Source organism: Kryptolebias marmoratus, linkage group LG8 (genome assembly GCF_001649575.2).
Source record: "Kryptolebias marmoratus isolate JLee-2015 linkage group LG8, ASM164957v2, whole genome shotgun sequence".
Lineage (NCBI taxonomy): Eukaryota > Metazoa > Chordata > Actinopteri > Cyprinodontiformes > Rivulidae > Kryptolebias > Kryptolebias marmoratus.
In genome coordinates this window covers 289,261-310,072 of record NC_051437.1, presented here as the reverse complement: position 1 = coordinate 310,072, position 20,812 = coordinate 289,261, and the positions used below count along the sequence as shown (strand labels likewise).

At 40.0% G+C, this 20,812-nt stretch overlaps 1 protein-coding gene across 5 annotated transcripts in view; it reads right to left on the bottom strand.

Moving 5' to 3' along the window:
- The window catches only part of acss2 (acyl-CoA synthetase short chain family member 2), a 45,948-nt gene that overhangs the window by 18,039 nt on the left and 7,097 nt on the right, over positions 1–20,812 (bottom strand). For 2 of the 5 annotated variants that reach the window (XM_037977084.1, XM_037977081.1), the window contains exons 4-9: positions 17,012–17,103; positions 12,277–12,380; positions 12,111–12,183; positions 8,584–8,659; positions 7,099–7,207; positions 4,119–4,166 (exon numbers count right to left, since the gene is read on the bottom strand). In XM_037977084.1, the coding sequence (XP_037833012.1) occupies positions 4,119–4,166; positions 7,099–7,207; positions 8,584–8,659; positions 12,111–12,183; positions 12,277–12,380; positions 17,012–17,103 (502 nt within the window). The remainder of the gene's footprint in view (positions 1–4,118; positions 4,167–7,098; positions 7,208–8,583; positions 8,660–12,110; positions 12,184–12,276; positions 12,381–17,011; positions 17,104–20,812) is intronic. The other 3 variants (XM_037977082.1, XM_037977085.1, XM_037977083.1) reach the window with 2 other exon arrangements.

The window sequence follows — 20,812 nt, the reverse complement described above, 5'->3', positions numbered from 1 at the left end:
GAAATTGTTAGACTAAGAATATTACATAAATCTCCCAGCAGCATGGAGATTTAGTCACATACTGGAAAGGTATGTAAAGGATTTTCAGCAGGTGGTGCAGGTGCAGATAAGAGTAGACACAGGAGTTTTCTCTTGGACAAATAAGGTCCAAGCGAAGAATCAGGGGCTGTTTGTATGCAAACCAAAGTATTACAGCTTTTTACATCAGACAGTTGCCAGCTTATAGTGTAAAAACACTAAATACACTGATAAAAACAAAGGTTAGGCATTAAGATGGAGTGGTCAAAATGGCATCATGTGACTGTTATTCATTTTATCCCATATTGTAATCATTGCAAAGCGGAGTTTGCAGCACAGGCACCATCAACATTAATAAAGATGGACGAAGCATCTTTGCCTTCTCCTGTTGTTCAGAATTGAAGCCACAATGTCTGTTTTTTGGGTGCTGCCATGATCCAGAGGCTGCGCCCTAGGAATCTGGGGTTGTACCTTTAATACTAAAGTCCTACATACCCTCCCACCTCAATAACATGCTGTCACACAGTCAGTCAGTGTAGCATGACACTTCTTTAGCTCTCAAATTACTACAACATAAACAGACTGGGAAAAAAAGAATATTTAAACATGCAGTAAGAACTACGTGAATCAACAGCAGCAACAACACTGGATAATAAATTATCTGAAGTGCACTTATATTGGTTTAGTCAGAACAGTCTCTCATTAGTTTACATGAAGGGGCAGGACTGCAGCCAGCCACGAGGGGCTCATTTTAACTTTGTGTCATGTCATCATACATTCCTCTGACATGGAACCAGCAGTGTGCCGAGCAGACCGACACACACTGTAGCAACTGTCTGACAACAATATCACATGTATGCCCTTTGGTGCTCGTTCAAAACATGCCAGCTCTCTGCAAATCAAATTATTTACATCCCCACCACTGGTCTGCATGGGAGCCAAATTCTGTCCAAACTGGATCATTAAGTTTTTATTTTGTCAGAGAGTAGAAACAAAGTAGAACTGACTCTCCTGTGGTTTTCACTGAAAGTTGTGGGTTTTTTTCAATTATTTAAAAAGGAAAGACATCATGATGCATCTTTCGATGAGTAAAATCAACTAAATTGAAATTTAAATCAAATTGTAAAGGTTCCAACTTTCACTAAAATTACAAATGTATATGTAGCAATTTGATGCATCATTCATTCTTCTGCAGCAATCTTTGAGTGATTTATAGATTAATAACTGACAAATAAAACAAAATAAATAAGGTTTTCACAATTGTTTCCAATTTATCACTGATTGTTCGTGGCATCAAACGGTGCAAGCAGACTGCATCTGTTTTTTTAAAGTTGTGGTTTGCACCCTTATTTTATGAATTAAAGACCACTAAATTATCAATATATTCTCCCTCTCGTTTGACTTGGTTCAGTCCAACTCAGCTAGCAAGTTAGTAGCAAACAGACAATCAAGTGTTGAGATGAAATAATCCGGCACACAGGGCTGACATGTGGCATTTAAGTGCACGAATCAAGTGTTTCAGCACAATAAGCTGCAACACTTGATTAAAAGCATGAGCTTTTTGTATACAAAAATCACCAACAATAAACTGACAAAGCATAAAAAAGACTGAAGTGTACAAACAAAGAATGTACAAAGTTAATCCATTCTTTGTAAGTACATCTGTTAATACTTTGATAACAGGGGTTTCACTTTATTTTAAATACATAAATTGACAATTTATTATTCCAGTGAATTTACACAACTTTAAAAATATTTAGAGAAAATTAATAACACTCAAACTTATGCTTCCCTTTTTTAACTTTATCTAGGGCAGAGGTGTCCAATCCTGGTCCTCGAGGGCCACCATCCTGCATGTTTTCCTTGTTTCTCTGCTCCAACACACCTGATTCAGAGGTTAAATCACCTCTTCATGTTCTGCAGAAGCCTGTTAATCACCCATTGATTGAGATCAGGTGTGTTGGAGCAGAGAAACAAGTAAAACCTGCAGGATGGAGGCCCTGAGGACCAGGATTAACCAGCCCTGATCTAGGGTATGAAAGCTGCTTTTAAATGTGTTATTCATTCACACTTGCTGTCTATTATACACTGCTCACCCCTCGTCCCAGTGTTTTCAGTCAAGATTTGAACATTATCTCTAGTAATAAGAAATCTTGATGCTTCAACACATCAAGGCATTTTGCACAATATTATGCTTCCTATTATAAAGCCATGGTTTGATGAGTTTAGTCTGGAAGAACTTGACTGCACAGAGCCCTGACTTTAACCCCATGAGGCACCTTCAGGATGAACTGGAAACAGATTGTGAGCCAGAACTTCTTGTGAGGTCATTAGCGCCTGACCTCACAAATGCTGCACAGACTGAATGGGCACAAATTCTCACAGAAAACTTCCAGAATCATGAGTAAAGCCTCCCAAAAATAGTGGAAGTTGTTATTACCCACTTACATCCGAATATTAGCCCACCCCCTGCCTCCTGTCAGGCATCATAGCGGCTAAGATGAACAGGAACATGGGTCAATACCTGAGTGAGACACAAAAGGGAATCGGAACCAACCCAAGGGGAGCCAAACACCACCTACTGGTCCACAGAACCGCAGGTTGAGACTGTAGTCACCGTGTTGCTAAGAGTTCTGAATGGGCCTGAACCCTCTCAGCCAGATCATTGCAAAAAGTGGCTTTGGACACCGGTTCCAAAGTGGAACAGTCATCAGTCACTTCCTCTACAGAGATAACATCAAACTGTAAGTCTAAAATGAGCAAGACATCGACTCACTGATCCACCTCACCTGGATATACAGCAAGGATACTTAAATGTCATATGGACTGGATAAATGCGGTGAAATGGTATATCAACTGAAGTTGTTGAACCCACCGAAGGTAACATTGCAGATGTCCAGGACAGCTACAAGTACCTTGGATGCCACAGGCAGATAGCTGCACATAAAAGCAAATGGAAAATGCAGGCAGCCAAAGCGCACATGGATCACCATAACCAAGTGGCTGGAATAGTAAACAGGAACGACTGTACTGTAGTTAGCATTGGCTGGAGGTCAAAGTAAGACCCTCCACCAAGGTGGTGGAGAATGACAGGGCTAAGATACTGTGGGACATCCAGATCCAGACTGATAAACAGGTGATGGCGAACCAACCAGACATGGTGGTGATAGATGTAGCAGTCCCAAATGACTGTAACATCAGGAAGAAGGAGCATGAGAAGCTTGAGAAATACCAAGGGCTGAAAGAGGAAACAGAGAAGTTGTGGAAAGTCAAGGCCTCAGTGGTACCAGTGGTCACCGGAGCACTCGGTGCTGTGACCCCCGAACTGGAGCAGTGTCTCCAACAGATCCCAGGAACAACCTCAGAGATCTCTGTCCAGAGAAACGCAGTCCTAGGAACAGCTAAGATACCAAAGAGAACCCTCAAGCTCCCAGGCCTCTGGTAGAAGACCCGAGCTTGAAGTGAATTAACTTTTTTGAATTTACCATGGCCTGGATGACTGAGAATCTACACCAGCCTAAAGTGAATTGGAGCAGCCCATGTGGAAAAACAGGGCAAACTCATAGTATAGACAAAAGACACACACTTACAAACACATCAGAGCAATTCAAGCATAAGATTTAACCCATCTCTTTCTGAAACATGTATGTCAGCCAGCTCAATCACAACAACTAAGTCATTAGACTCAGGTCCTATGTACACAACTCCAGACTGTGTTTATACCTCCCATTTACACACAAACAGAACTGTATCAACAAAAACAACAAAAGAACTATAATTGTTTTTTTTCCAATATGGAGACATAATTTCATTTTTTTAAATAACTGTCAGGTATCACTGGAATAATAAACTGAAGTTGTTGGGTAAAAACAGTGAAGAGTTCTGTTATTTCCTGAATACAAACAGAATAAACATTTTATTTGCCTATTGGTGACAACAAAAAGGATGCCCCAGAAATGACTTGTGTACAAATTAGTTTAGAAAACATTTACCCTGGCACCTCAGTACTGTTATACATAGGTAAAATTCCCCTTCAAAAATCAAAACAAAAATAAAAGATGTTATGGGGGTTTAGTAGAGGAAGGTGGTTATAAAAATACCTGTGGAACAGGACGTGTTTTCTTTGCTTTCCCTGTCTGTTTCTTCTGCTGGATGGGAGGGGGGGAGGCGAAAAAAGGAAGAAGAGGTTAATGCAGGAGAGTGGTTATTTTTAAAAAGAAAGAAACCCAATAACTTAAAATTTAAATCAGGATCACCAACATCAAAACATGAGAAAAATGAAGAAAGGATTTAAGACAAAAAAATGCAGGAGGGAAAAATACTGAGAAGTCATCAGTTGTTCGTTCTAAAACAAACAAACAAACAAAAATACATCATGTGGTTGACAAAGATGCAACTTCACACTTTTCAAACCCAATCCAGCCTGATCACAATTTAATATTTAGGATTATTGAAGCACCATAAATGCCATTTTTTGGTGTTCAGTCAAATTCAAACCATGAGTTCTGGACAAACTAAATATTCTGAGGGCAGCTATCAGCACCAGGAACCATAGTCCAGCGTCCAACCATGGCCAAGTAAAAGTGAACATAGAAACCATGGAAATGTTTCTTTCTGAAAAGCTACTGTCCTTGTGTTTGTGAAATTGCTTTTTAAGTCTGAACCTTTCTCTGCACGGTTAGTTGTACCCATTTGTGTTTAAAGCATTACCTGCTGATGATGTGGCTTTGTCATGCTGTAGCACTGCCTTTATCTCAGATTAATTCTGTCTACTAACAACATGTCAGAGGTGTGGGAGAATGAAAATTATAACTCGGGTCGGTGTAAAATAAAGGAAGAAAAAGAAATGTCTGATTCATGAACAGTGGAAAAACAGAAACCCTCATCAACCCTAATATCTATCATTTTTATTGCTGTATTTCTACACTGATTTTAGATTTTACTGTAAATTTGCCAAATGTGCTGTACAGTGAAATAACGTGTTTAAATCTGAGTCATATACAGCTTTTTTCTAACTGAAAAGGTAAAATCATAAACAAACAGTAGTATTTTCCTGTATGTCTGTACCACTGTGTCTGGGTTTAGGCATTTTAACAGTGTTACTGTCCAAGGTGTGCCCCGTCTCTTGTTGACTGCTGGAAACTGGCAGCGGTGACCCTGTAAAGCAGAGGTTCCCAACTCTGGTCATCGCCCACTGTCCTGTACGTTTATGATGCTTTCAGCAAACCACCAAGGCCTTCAGTGCAGGCACAGAGGGAAAAAACAAAATAACCATTTCATTTCCGCCATTTTTCATCATGCAACACAAGCTCATTTTCATATTTCCTGATCATATTTCCAGATTGAGTGGTTTTGTTTAGGTAAAAAAATTAACCAATCAGAAGTTCTTGCATGTGATCTCTGGCCAGAATTTCTTGTACACTGGGTATTCAGTATCAAATCATTAAAACAACTGAGAAATGACAAAAAGTGAATATGATACTGACAAAATTATTATTGGTGGCTTTTTCAAACCGACCACTCAAAAAAACCAAACTTGTGCTCCAAAGCCCAACATTTGGAGCTCTCGCAGCCCATGATTTATTCACTGTTTGACAAAACAGCTGGGAACAGGAAGGGCTATGAGAATGTTGAGGCTCCAGCATACTCCATAAGGCATCAAGAAGTTGGTTCGCGGTCGTTTTTGCCCACACCTTTCATAGTTCAGGAGACACTCGGATCAGAACTCCCAGGAAGCTCCTCTCTCCTCCTACAGCGTTAAAACGGGTTTCTTCCCACAAGCTTCTCAACTCTCCTGTCCGTGTACAGAGTGTTGCTTCCCTTACGGCGACCAGATGTGTTTATTAAACAGACTGAGATGGTCACAGCCACGAAGAGCCGCATGTTTCTCCACGCGGCCAAGGCCTACATGAACATGAACAAAATGGTGCAAATTTCATCCCGTGACCACGTGAATGAGAGTGGACTTTGTGACTCCTCCTGGAGTATGACAACAGCTTTAGCTGCAGAAAAGAACTGAAACACAAGATGTGATTTAAGGACAGTAACCAACATAAAAACCTTTGGAGAAACAAAAACATATATATGTTTTTAATTATCCAGAAGAATGGAGTCAATGATTTCTGTTTTCAAGTGAACATCAAGGGTAAGATAACCAGTTTATTTTTGGCTCGTTTTGCTACAGTGGTATTAACATTAGGCTAATACTAACAATAGGTTAATACCACATTAGCAGCACAGGGATATGAAGTAACAAAGGAACTTAGTGCCCTTCAGCCCTTACTTTACATCAGCAATGAAGCCAGTTTTATAGAACCACTGTGTTTTCAGACACACTATTGTTTCCCGATGTAAAATGGTTGTCTACAATTTACTCTGCATGTTGCAGTTTATGCATCTTGTTCGGTCTGCTTTGTTCTTGTGGCGGACAAAAGCGTGATGCGTGAGAAATTTTAACTGGTCTATGAGGCTATAATTGTGCCGTGAAATATTTGTATAAAAACAACAGGCTGTGTGGTTGTGCTACCAGTTTCCTACATAACTGGGTAGCGTTGCTTTAGAGCTGCCTCTGCTACCCGTTTAATATTTAGGCTTGTGGAATTTGGTGGGGCAGAGAAGGTCCAGCTGTGATGCCTCTCCACTGGCTTCAGTACACCTGATTTAAATGAAAGAGTCTTGAACAGACTTCTACTGAACATGGTGACATGGTGAGTAGGCAATTTCTGCATTTCAGAGTAACATTTCCAACACGCAGGACAGTGGGTCCCAAGGACCAGGGTTGGGGACCTATGCTGTATAGAGAAAATAGGCAGAAAATAAATGAATAGATGGAAAAAAGTTACAACAAATGGTAACATCACCTTCTAAAATTTCCATCCAGCAAACTGTTGTTCCAAACAAAAAAAAACAACAACCTCTGATTACACAACCAATAGGAAAGACAATATTAGGAATAATGTATTTGTAAATCAGCTGGGGTCCACCATGACAGGACAGCACACTGAAACATGTCAGGAGCAAATAAAGCAATGTTTTAACCACAGGTTGCAGTGACTGTTTTGACTCCAAGTTGCTATTTACCTCCAAATCTGGGCATGATCGCTTGGCAGGAGGAGAACGAGAACCCACAATCTCCTCCGGTTCTTTAGACAAGTGCTTCAACATTATACACTTCTTGACTGGAAAACCTCTGCACAGACACACAGACATGGCATTCAGAATCAGCATCAAAATATATCCGGCATGTTTCAATCAACTGTGTGCTTTGTGTAAACTGTATCCAGTAAAACATTTAGCTTTAAATGACTTTACAAAATGAGGTGAGTCTGATGAAGTGTCTGTGGTTTATATTCATCAGAAATTAAGACCTAGATTCACCTAAGGACTGTCGTTAGTGGGAGCCAACAGGAGCAAAATAGATTCTGCACATTGGTCGAACTCTCAGATCTCTCACAAAGGGAGATCAACCAAACCGTATCTCTCTGCACGGGTGCAATCTGCCTACACTTAAACGTATGTACATCACTGCCAGGGCTAAAAGAGCTTGATCCTCAAAGACCATTGCTGTGTGTGACACGCATTCAGTGTGAAACATTTATTGTCTCCTGACAGCCGATGGCCACTGGGTCGCAGGAGAAAAGGGGAGTAATCTGCTGCTTTCAAAACGAGAGCAGACATGTCAGGAAAGTGTCAGACATTATTGCATCTACAAATAAATTATGAAAGTGCATAAAGTCCTGTTTCAGTTTTACATTTAGAATTAAAAAACCTTACAATATATAACTTTGCTACAGATAGTGCCTTAAATCCAGAGGTTATAAACCAGAAGCCAAATTAATTAACTGTAAATGAGACCCGAGCTCTCACCAGAGAGCAGAAAATCTCCCTCAGTTCAAGATAAAAACCAAGGATCCATTTTTTTAGTTAATTATTGAAAATAAAAGGATGCAGTGATTGTCAAGAAAAGCGTAAAATGTCCCATTGATTTAAAGATACCATCCTGAATGTAATTCTCCCTGATACAGTAAGATGCCATTTTAACAAATGCCCTTGTAATTTATGGTCTGCTCAAACCCGACTAATGAGCTAATAACTAGTTTATTTTAGAGGAAACTTTCCTGGTAGGAAGCAGCACAAATGCTACTGCTTGCTGCTGCTAATAACCAGAGTTTCATCTAAACACCTGTGTAATGTGAAATTAATGGTGGTGTAAAGGTGTGTAAAATACTGATCTCATGAAACTTTTAGAGAAATTTTATGACTGAAGTCGTTTTAAGTCGACATGGTATAAGAGGTAAGATCACATTTATAACTTTTAGACAGAACCCAATTTAAAAATGGCCAAAATATCCCTTTAAGGTGCTGTACATAACTGGACTAATAGAGAAATCTCTGGGATTCCAGAAAGTTGATTTATTAAAATAAAATAAATTAAAAACTGTAAGTAAAAAATATGTTTAAAGATTTTTACAATCTACAAAATTTAATCTTAAAATGTAGCTAAAGTTCTTTATAAAGAGCTCCTGCCACAGCCTTTTCTCTCTTGTTTGTGTTTTAACAGCTTACTTGTCTTTGCATTTCTGCAGTGCTTCATCAGATAAGAGCTTCAGGTTGATCAGCTTATCTCCTCGATAGAAACCATCTGAACAAATACAAAATAAAAGGGAAAAAAAGCACCATTAATAATGTGGTCAGACCAGCTTATTGCATTCGACTTTCAGCAGGTGGAACAGGAAATAATGTAGAGGATTACTAGAGTACATGACAGCAGCATGAACGTCAGCTTAACAGTATCCCACTAAAAGAAATGTACTCACCTTAAAACATTCACTTATAGGATTTCAGAATATACAAGTGACAATATTTTGGAAGATTCTGCATCTTCCAAATTGTACAAGAGAGGCCTCAGTATAAATATAAATCAAAGAAACTCTGTTTTTGTAAAATCTACTTTGCCACCTTCCATGCCAGGGTTTAAACTAAGATTATTAAATGATGAGAAGGGAAAGATGGAGTTCAAACCTTAAAACCACCACATCATGCAATATTGTTAGTGCTCGAAGTATGTTGGAGATACTTCTCTATAAAACAGATAACGTTGAAGCCATTTTTGAGCTTGCTAAAGTCCGTTGACTGTGGCAGCCATCTTTAATGGGACTGACTTCAAAAGCTAATCAGTAGTTGATGTACATTCAATGATTCCTTTCAACAGATTTAACCAGTGGTTCATCAGATCTTCTGCTTACACATTAGACAAACGCATCACGGCGGTGGGCGACAGAGCTAAGTGACACCTCAGTGAGTGAAAGCTAAGGTGGGTGACCACTGCTGCATGTGGCCCTCAGTCAAAATGCCACTGTGATCCGTTCGGTGTTTATTTTGGTCCTGGCCTTATCAGATAATAACTTCTCCCTTTGAATGCATCTTGTTCAAACCTGGCTGCCACAGGCACTACTCCAGAGGCTATTTTCATTATGCTGACTGGTTGCAATTTGCTCCTTGAAGCCAAACAGGGTGGCCTCCAGCTTAGGAACAGAATTTATTTCCATTAAATAGCTGCAGCATCTTTCCTAGCTTTCTGAATGCTGACGTTTGCAGAGTTTGGTTCCAGAAGACCCTCCCATTGCATTTACATAATATTAGAGAAGGACAGACAGGTGGCAATTTATTTATTTTTTCTCCTGAAGGCACCAAATGGAGCTGAAACTGTTGCAGAGGAAAGAATGAACAATCTCAATTCTGCCAAATATAAAGTTTATAATTAGCTATAAATACTATTAATAGTAGACATTACAAAAGAGACAATAAAAATCTTGTTTAAAAGATTTCATTGTTCTTTCCAGTTTTGGCAGCAAAGCTTCTGAAGTGTGTGAAGATCTGTATTTTTCTGTTTAATTAACAACAAACTGAGCTTATTTTTACCATGTACTGACATGACAATAACTCCTGAATCTCTCACAAACTCCACTTCCAGTAAGGAGATTCAACAGCTAACACACACACACACATTGAAGGCTGCCAACATAAACATCCGCTCACCTTCAAAATAAAAGCATTACCAAAGCCAGTTTCAAAATACAAGCAAAAATTCAGATTTGCATGCTAAATGATTTGTATTTTTTAAGCAGACCTCTTGCAGGCCGGATGCAGCTAGCCGATGGGCCATAACCTACTTGTGTGTGTTTTATAGTATTTTCATGTCTCTGAAGAAGGTGCTTGGCCAAACATGACTAAACCTGTCACCCTCTAATGCAGGGGTCTGCAACCTGGGACTCTGGAACCACATGTGGCTCTTCATACCCTCTGAAATGGCTCGTTGTCACTTTGACTAAATACAACCAAACCAGAGTCATTTATATTTATAAACTGAGAATAGAAAACAATACTTTTAACTCTTCACAGAACAAACATTTTACAACATGTGCATGAAGTCTTTGCAACAAAATGACTAATAATACGAGTGGCAGGGCTGCCTGTGTGATGCTTTGCAACTTCCCATCATTTCAGTACCACAATCAGCTGAATGTGACTCCAGTTTTCACTACAATGCATTTAATATTTAATGATGATTGCTGTAAATACAGAAATAAGAGAAATGTGCACATCTATTCTGCATTATAAATATAAAGTGTTCAAATATGGCATTTTTTTATAGGAATATAAAAAATAAAACTGAAGGCTTGTCACAAATAAACAATTTAGCATATTAGGTTCATAAAAGTTGTGATCTTTAAATATGTTAGACTTAAATGAGGCACTGACTTGCCTCATTTAACTCTTATTTTTGCTTTTTCCCACAAATATGGGATGGATTTGGACAGGTCCGCATTATAAACAAAAAAAGGCCAATTCCTCCTGTAGAATTAGTTTTCTTAGAAAATTTAGCTTCACAACAAAGGATCAACTGTAGTTTTTTCAATATACCGTATTTAAACAAAAAAATGTTTTATATTTTATGAATCAAGACAAACTTTACTTGGTAGAAAAAATGGTTCAAATGGCTCTTTTAAAGATAAGAGTTGCAGACCCCTGCTCGAGTAAACAGTTATAATAATTTACTGACTTCAGAGTATCGACTGCTGTCATGAAAGATAGGCAATCTTGTGCATGTGTTCATATCTCTGTTAGCAAAATATCTAATGAACCACTGTGTGGATTTTAATGAAACACTCAAAACGAAACCATTGGACGTACATCAACAAGTAATTAATGTTCCAAGTCAACCTGAATCAACATAGCTGACATGGCTAATCAAACAGTTTTACAGACACTGAGCTAAAATTTGGTGTGGCAGTAGATGAGAGTCCTCTATATTACATACTTTGAGTGAGATCTTTGTTTAAAATGATGGCATGGAAGGTGGGGGCCAATCTGGATTTCTTTAAGGAATGCTAGTTTCATTCACTTGTGCAGAGACCAACCACCAGCGAGTGCAGGATTAGGAAAGAGTTGAGAAAGAAAAAAGAGATCACTGATGGCTTATCAGTATGGGTAAACATTTTTCACTTGATCATTTTTATTTATTAATGCAGTTTGACAGTTGTAAAATATTGTTCAATTGAAAGAAAATAGGGCATTATTTATTGCCTTTGGATGTAAAGCTTTTTCTGCAAAGCATCCTCCTTTGCTGGGTCACAAGTATTAAAGTTTATCTACAGTAGGAAACCTCTGCAGAACATTGTCTCTCCTCCTCACTGAAGCACCAATACTTTATTTACAATAATGAAACAACAGGAGCTCAGCTGTTGATAAAAAAATCCATGAGTTGGGAACTATGGGATTTTTTTGTAATTGAGAAAATGTGTGTTTGTAACGACTGTAAAGCAGACCTTAAACCTGCTAAGTTTTTATCCCCAGACTAATCTGTGTAATAAGACACTGATTACTGGCCTGGACTCATCTTCACCAACTGTTGCGTTGCTCAGCTCCTTGGTTTAACTCCTCAGCTTGACGAGCTACGAAAGCTTCAGCATCCTGCAACAACTAAACTGTATCCACTAACAATCAAAAGCTCTAGTGGCACTCAACCACTGGACAAGGCTTTTATATTTTAGATGGCTTTTATTTCAAATGTTGCTTAATCTAAAACTGACCTGCTGTGATGAGCAGAGAGCATTGAGAGTCGATGATCCTCTCACACAGGGACTCAGCAGAGAAACCTGCAAACTAGGAACAGCCATTTATACAAAGTTTATATCTGACTTCTTTTTTTTTTTTTAATTACCTAAAGTTTCATATACGTTTTTATTTTAAACTCACCACTACAGAGTGAACGGCTCCAATACGGGCACAAGCCAACATGGCAACCACCAGCTCAACAACCATGGGCATGTAAATGGACACCCGGTCTCCCTTTTTCACTCCTGAAAAAAGAAAGGAAAGATAAGTTGAATCGAAGGCAAGACTTCGTTTTTTATTCTTGAACACATACTGCTTCTCCTCCGAGGAGCTTTCTCAATGCTAAACTGAAAGGTGCAGAGTACCAAGTTGTGCCTGGGCCTGAACTGCAACTTTCTGCATGATAGCACATTTCTCATACCATCAGCTTAGAGAGTCAGAGTATCAGGGAGGAAAAAGGATCACTTTTAAAGCTGTGTATGCTAAATTAATTGCTTAATTGACAGGGAGTCTGTGAAGTGCCTGAATAACATGGTGGAGGGTCTGTGTGCAAACATAACTTTGGACAAGCTGAAAAGAAAGTTGGAGTAACCCTAATATTTGTGATTGATTGACTAGAATTGACGCTAAATGGTCCTACCTACTGGATGCTGTCTATAACTCGGCTATCATTGCCTATGGGAAAAAGGAGCGTAAAAATACTGGCTGGTCCAAGGAAATGTGAAAAGAAATGGAGCCTGAGACCAAGGTCAAACGAAAAGCTCTCCTAGCCTACAAGACGTTGCTGAGTCCCAACACACTGGATTCCCTCAGAACTGCCAGGAAAAAAGATCAGCTGACTGTTCACTACAGCAAAAACATATGCAGCAGTATGCAGAGAGCTGCCAATGTCAGTAATGTATGAGGTATGTGCAAGGACATCAAGAAGGCTACAGACCCTTCCATCATCAAGACTGCTCCACTTAAGTCAAAGTTCATCACTGAACAGAGGAAGCAGTTATAGTGCTGGGTTGAGCATCATCTTGAGCTGGATGCAATGCACACCACCCTCCATGCTTTATCAGTGCCACCTGTTATGGATGAGCTAGATGCAACACCCACCATGGAAGAGCTCAGTAAAGCCACTGACTACCTCACTACTGGGAAGGACCCGAGAACAACCGCATCTCATCCGAGGTACTCAAAAGCTGGAAACCTGCACTGCTTCAACCCCTCCACAAACTCCTCGGCTGGGATCAAGGACACATCCCACAGGACATGCAAGATACAAACATTGTTACTTTATACAAAAACAAAGGCGATCATAGTGACTGCAACAATTACCAAGGTATCATCCTCCGAAACGCTGTCAGAAAGGCATTCACTTGTGTTGTCCTGCTATGTCCACAGACCCTTGCCTCCTAAGTCTATCCAGAGACCCAGTGTGGCTTTTGAACTGGCCAGTCAACAGTGGCCATGATCTTCTCGCTGCACCAGCCACAGGAGAAGTGCCAAGAGCAGCAGATGCCACTAAGATTGGCTGCCCTCCACGAATCCTTGCAGTTGTCGTTTCATTCCATTCAGTTCAGATATGTATAGCACGGTCTGTTTTAGTGGTGCAATATCTGAGCTCTTCCCTGTCAGCAGTAGAGTAAAGCAAAGCTGTGTCCTTGAGCCAGTGCTTCTTGGCATATTCTTTGCCATGCTCCTCCAGTATGCTTTTAAGGACTGCAGTAGGGTGTGTACTTTTACACCAGAGCTGATGACAAGCTCTACAACCTCGCACTTCTTTGTGCCAAGACAAAAGTCAATTTCCTCATTCATAAGTTGCTCTTTGCCAATGATGCCGTCTTGACATCACACACTGAAGACAGCCTGCAGCAGCTTGTCAGTCACCTTTCCCACAGCTGCAAAGAGTTTAGACCAGGGGTGGGCGATCCTGGTCCTGGAGGGCCACTATCCTGCATTTTTTCCTTTTTTTCCTGCTCCAACACACCTGATTCAGTGGTTAAATTACCTCTTCTAGTTCTGCAGAAGCCTGTTAGTCACCTATTGATTCAAATCAGGTGTGTTGGAGCAGAGAAACAAGGAAAACATGCAGGATAGTGGCCCTCCAGGACCAGGATTGCCCACCACTGGTTTAGACTGACCAACAGTCTGAAGACAAACATCGTAGTGCAGGGCACAGACACTCCTCCAAACATCACCATAAACAGGACTAGCCTGGAAGTTGTGGAGAGCTTCACATACCTTGGGTCAACTGTGTCTAGCTCGCTCTCCATTGATGCAGAGATGAACAGCAGCAGTTACAGCCAGACTGAGCCAGAGAGTGTTGTATAATTCCAGCCTCACTGAGAAGATCAAACTGTCCGTCTACCAGGCCTGTCTACTTACAGCAGCGAAGCTTGGATCAACTACGTGGGACACGTGAGGAAACTCAACAGCTTCCACATGAGATGACTCAGACACATTCTGCACATCCAGTGGCAGGAGGTCTTGAAACGCGCCAACATGAACAGCATGTTTGCCATTCTCAGAAGAAGGCACCTACAATGGCCATAACAGAAGAATGGAAGCACCCGCATTCCCAAGGATCTCCTGTGCAGCGAGCTAGCTAAAGGCTCTTGACTGCTGGATGGTCACTCTTGTGCTTTAAAGATGTCTGCAAGACAAATATTAGGTTGTGCAGCATCAACGCCTATAATTGCGAATGCTGTGCAGACGACCGTGTAGTCTGGCATCTGAATGTCAGTCCGGGCATTCAGAAGGCTGAGGAGGTGAGAAACCAAAGAAAGGACGAGCAGAGAGAGCCTCAGCAAGCATCACCTTTCACTTGGACCAGATACAACAGAGAATGGGACTTTCATCTGTTCAGCCAAAAACAAAAGTCAAGATAAACATTGGATGCTACACAATTGTCTCCCGAAGACAGATGCCAACGTATGATGAATGTTGACATTTCAGGCAGTAGCTGCATTAGCATCCTTATATATATTACTGTAATGAAGGTCTTCCTAAAATTACATTACTGTATATTACATTATAATATATTAGATTACTGTATATTAGTAGAGCTACATCCAGCGGCTTAGGATATCTCATTTATGCTGCAGCTACTATCATGTACAGGGACAGAGTAAGACTTATTTTTAGCCTGGGCTCAGATCCAAAGGTGAAGACTTATTATGGGCAAGGACACAGCAGGCTGTTTTTCTTTTTGAAGGAAGCTTAGATCATCAACATTTGCTGAAGGATGATGCATATTTTCTACAAGACTGTGACGGCGAGTGACATCTTTGTTACCATCTTTAGTGAGATGCTGGGGAATGTTCTTAATTTCCTAGAATGGAGAATAGAAAAAAAGTTGCAACACTTTATTTTCTTTTGGAATTGATGAAGTATTATTTATTTTAAACCCTTTTAAAATGTAATGCCTGTGACTGAAGGCAACAGTTGCTCTGTTGAAAGCAGAAGCTTTCCTAATCTTAAAGCACAAACTGTTGCGTAGGTTTCAACATCTGTGGTTGTACATGACGCTCAGTGCAGATGTGTGCACCAATGAAGCAACTCCAGCAAAAACAGTTAAAAGCTCTGGAAGAGTTACATTTTTGCAAAAGAGTCTTTCATAACTGCCTACAACAAGGGAGGGGCAACACCTCATGCTGACATTCACTTGCTGCTATAAACATTTTTACTGTTGAGGTAAAGGCAAAATAAAAGTTACTTTACTCCTTTGTTTTTAAACTGTCATAATGAAAATATGATAAACAACTTGTTTGATTTATTCACTATGTAATGGTGCTGGTCTATTCATTTAATCCAAATAATGAGTTTCATTTACTCACATTATCATTTAGATTGTTTAAGTTTCATTATCCTATAGTACTTAATGACAACACTATTTTTATTTTGTTGTGTTGATAAATAAAGCTGAGTAAATTTAAGTGACATATCCTTAAGCATACACTCCATAAATGTCATTATATCCTGGAATAAAAAGGACCTGTTCAGATTTGTTGTTTAAAACCATCATGACTTGGTTTCAGGTGATTTGACTGCATGTGGTCAGCTCTGACGCCACTGTTCACATTTAGTGGAAAAACACTTTGAAACATTTTGTGACTGAATGTAAGTTACCTGTGCTGTGTGCAGAAACAGAAACACACACACACACTGACAGACCAGCAACTAACAGAACATCAGCAGATCTGCAGACCTTTCAGTAAAAATAAAATACATTCTCACATCTGAATTATATTATTTAACATTAACAGTTCTGTACTTTTATTGAGTTATCAAATAATAAGAGAATATAACAGACAGAAAGGAGCAAATTGATCAGTGACTTCACAGAGTTCAGTGTCAGAGTTTGAAGAAAAACTCCTCCACAGTCCTCTGACAGCCATCAGCTGTTTTACACAGCTCCACTGTGAACGTAACATGGCGTCTGTGTTTAATTAGGTGAATATAAAACATCATGCTGTTCTGTGTTTGACCACAGCCACGGTCCAACAGCTCTAAAACCTTTAAACCAAAGAAAAACTCCCCATTAAACTCCTGTAATCCACTTTGAATAATAAAATCCTGACAAAACAGACCTTTTTATTAAGGATACTAATAAATAGTTCATTAAAATCTGTAGCTCTCTTTAATAAGCTGGCAGCTTTTAACTCTGCTGTTTGTGTGGGTCCATGTCGGTTCAGTAGGAGGTCCCATATCAAGGATCAGGACAGGCGACTGTTCAGACTGCCAACAGATAGGGGATACAAGCAGTCCAGACCGCCTCCGAAGGTGGTTTCAGTGAACACAGAGAGAATTCACACCTGTATTTAGCGCTGTCCAATCCCAATGTGACAGCTAAAGGGATTTAGTAATAAATGTGAGAGATGTAACTCACCCTGTGATTTCAGGACATTGGCAAACTGACAGACCCTCTGCAGCAGCTCTCTGTACGTCACCGTCAGCTCATCCCCCGGCTCATTGCCTTCCCTGGAATTCATTTTAAAACGGGTAGAAACAAACAAACCAACAACAGATTATTCAATAATACACACCATACAGCATATTTAGGGTTATTAAAGCCAGAGCTTATCAGTGCAAAACATCTGGTTGTTATTTGTCCTCCAACAAACCAGACAGGTGATCACAGGGCCAGCTTTCATCCTTAGTGCTGCTGCTGCAAACAATTTGTTTTTATTTCTACCATCTGTCTGAAACATCTCTCCTCTAATTTGTTCTTTATTTTCATTTAACTGCCATGACACTAGCTGTAAAAAGAAGAAGAAGACGCTGTACAACACCCAATCTCTACTTTAAAGACAACTATTGCTAGTGATGCATTGTTTATTGGGTCGTCAGGCAACAAATCAGGTTTAAGTCATGAGTAGCTGTTTGTCCTGATGTTCCTGAAGGGAAGTTAAACATTTCACTGTAAAGATTACAGAATCTCCTGGCACAGTTGAAATAATTGCATCTTTTACATTCCAACGTTTTTACTTTTCAAAATATTTATGCATATTTTCCCCACAGAATCACATCAAGATCTCTTCAGTTCCTTCAAAAACATTGTTCTGTTTGAAATCTGCTTCGGCTACTTTTTTCCTCTTATGCTACTTTCAGCTTTTATCTAGCCTTTGATATGCTTGGCTTTTTCCTAGCTTTTCCCCTCCTTCTCGGCTGCAGTACACTGGTGACATACAAACACATTATTTTAAGTCATGACGTGACCTTCATGGGGGACGTTCTGTTGGACAATGCTCGGGGAAACGCTGGTGCTGTTGTGAAATCTGACTCATCTAAACTTTCCACTTTGTCACAACGGAGTTATTATATTGATAGTTTCTGGAACCGTGAGCTTGCAAAAGCATAATTCAAGGTCACACAGCACTTCTCACACACGCACATTTTGTAAAGATCACTTAACCTTTTTAAGACCAGGCGGCAAATGAGATGTGACATCCCTGCTTCTCCAGATGATTAAATACAGCCATGTTCTTAAATAACTATGCATCGAAGTCTAACTGATAGAAGTTAGAGAAGGAAGGAGGAGAAAGTAAGCATTGTCCTCTGCAGGGCTGCAGGATTAAGACCAAAATGATATGCACCGATATTTAATTACTGCTGAAATCACAAATGTTTATGGTGAATTTCAAGTTTATTGTGCCTGAGAATGTCACTCACATGTAGTTCTTATTCTGTGAATGTTCCTTTACTTATGACATGCAAAATTACAACCCAGTGCACCTGACAGCACTCCAAGTTACTGCAATGCTCTCACCATAACACTGCAACAATTCTTCCACACACTCCCAAGCACCAATAAATACTGCGCTAAGTCATCTTTTATTTGCCTTCTGGACGCAAACCAAGAAACACTTGTTCTCATCCCAGTCAGCCCTGCTGGATGAAGAAAAGAAGAAGGGTGGACGTGGTCATGGTTCTGCACATAAACCTTCTCACCTGCAGCCTCTCATGTAGCTGCTGCTGTTTTCTCCTTCACGGTTAGCATGGTTACAACTGGGTATTCAGGGGTTTTCTCATTACACAAGAAATACTCATTTATTTAAACCATAGGTTATCTGATGTTTTTAAAATCTGACTCAGGTCTTTTTCATGCATGACACCAAATCAGATACATATCCAATGTTTTCAAAGTGACCTCAGTCTGAACAGTCACGTTGCATTTCATCCAAGTTTTAAGTCACTGAAGTTGGGGAATGCAAGTCGATCCAAACATTGATATTATCAATACCAGCATGATGCAGTTTAAAGCTCAGAACTCTGTACGTCTTCAGCTACAGGATAGAAGTCCAGTTACTTTTCTTTTTTGATTTCCCATGTCCTGAATGTCTGAGAATCTATACCAGCATCATATCAACATTGGTGTCAGATCATATTGATACTACTGCGATGGGATCGACACTTGAGCTTGTTTCTCCTCTTTACTTTTAGCATGTTGCTTCCATTCCAGAAAATCAACTAGATCGTAGCATTTACCGTTTACATCCATAAACACAGTGTGCTGCGACACGTCACATCTTTTGTGCATGTGGGTCACTTCAGGACTGTAATCTGTTCCCACAGAAGTCTGATGACCATTGCATTTAAATTATAATGTGAACAACCATGCAAATAAAAAAGGAAATCAATTTGAAATGAGCATTATCCAAGGGTGGCACACCCTCTTGGATGCACAAGTAGAGCAGGAAAAGTGTCACCATAACTATTGTTAGTTCAGTTAGAAACCTTAACCAGCCGTGGGGTCACTGTTTTTTGACAAAACCTTCATTAAACCCATTAAGCCTCTCAATCTGCTGTCATGACGCATGGCCAGAAATCAGGAAGAAGAGTGCCACAGGCAGCTTTTACTGGTAATAGTAATATAATTAGGACAAGTTTATTTAATTTGTCAGGCAGTCTGTGTTTCACAGCTGATGGCCACCATGATGTGTCACAGTGATAATTAACTGTCCAGGAGGCCAAACTCAGCACCACAGTGACGCTTCAATTTATCTGGTTCTTTGGCTGTCGTTTGTCACAAGTCTTATAAAACAGGCGACTGAAATGTGCATCTTAACCAGAGTTTTCAAATTGTTGTTTTTTAAAATCTAAAATCTTTGTTTTTGCTCTTAAATTGATGCTGCCTACTGATTATTGTGATTTTTAATCAGCTGCTCCCGACTGTAAAAAACAACCTTGTTGTTATGGTTACGTGTCATAACAAATGTCCAAAAGTAAAAAGGTTTCGGTAAAAAAAATTCATCCAACTGCACAGCATCCGATACCAGAGGAAAGAAACTGATTTACAGAGGAATTAAAGCTTTCAAAAACAATACCCTAACATGCATGTTTTTGATCTGTGGCAGGAAACTGGAGTACACAAAGTAAAGTCCAAAAACAAATACTTCTCTGATTCATTTTTTTCTGCATCTTGTCATTGGTCATTTGCTGAATTTGTTGCTAATTAAAACACACAAAGAAAGCAGAAGTTTGCTGAGCTATAAACAACAGCGGACCGGACCAACACCTGACAGAAGGTCAGAGACAGCACTGATAGAAAGACATGAGGTGAACCACAGACGACCTGGGTACATTACGCTGTTTTGACTTTGAATTGTCAAAACCTAAAGCTAGCTCAAATAAAGCAGAAAATATTATCCATTAAAAAAGTTAGTCTATTGCTTGGCCTTCAGAGGAGTCGGACGCTTCTGCTCTTTCTCCCGAACCCGTCCCTTCCTTCCTGCTTTGCAAGCATTTTTTAAGCCTTTTTTTCTACCTATCATCCGAATAACAAAAGGAACTATGGATTTGGTCAACTGGTCTCTGAACGCAATCGACACTATTTTTTCCACGTTGAGATTGGAGCGAGGGGAACGCAGCTGTCCCAGTGGAATGGTGGCTGCCGGACGGGTTACTGGTTCCTGGGGCTGGAACCTCCTCTGTTTGCCTCCTCTTTCCATTGAAGATGTTGAAGATCTATACATATTTGGTTTTATGATAACTGGATTCCTGCTGTTTGGCTGTGGAGGTATCCTGGCTTATCGGAAATTGAAAGCGATCCTGACAGCGGTTCGGGCCTGTGAGAAGCTGTCGGGAACCATGGATGGCATCTCCCGTACTGGGAACACACAGACTCAGATGTTGGGGGAGATAAGTCGCAAACTGGACGTGATTCTGACGAGAATTGCTGTTCAGCAGC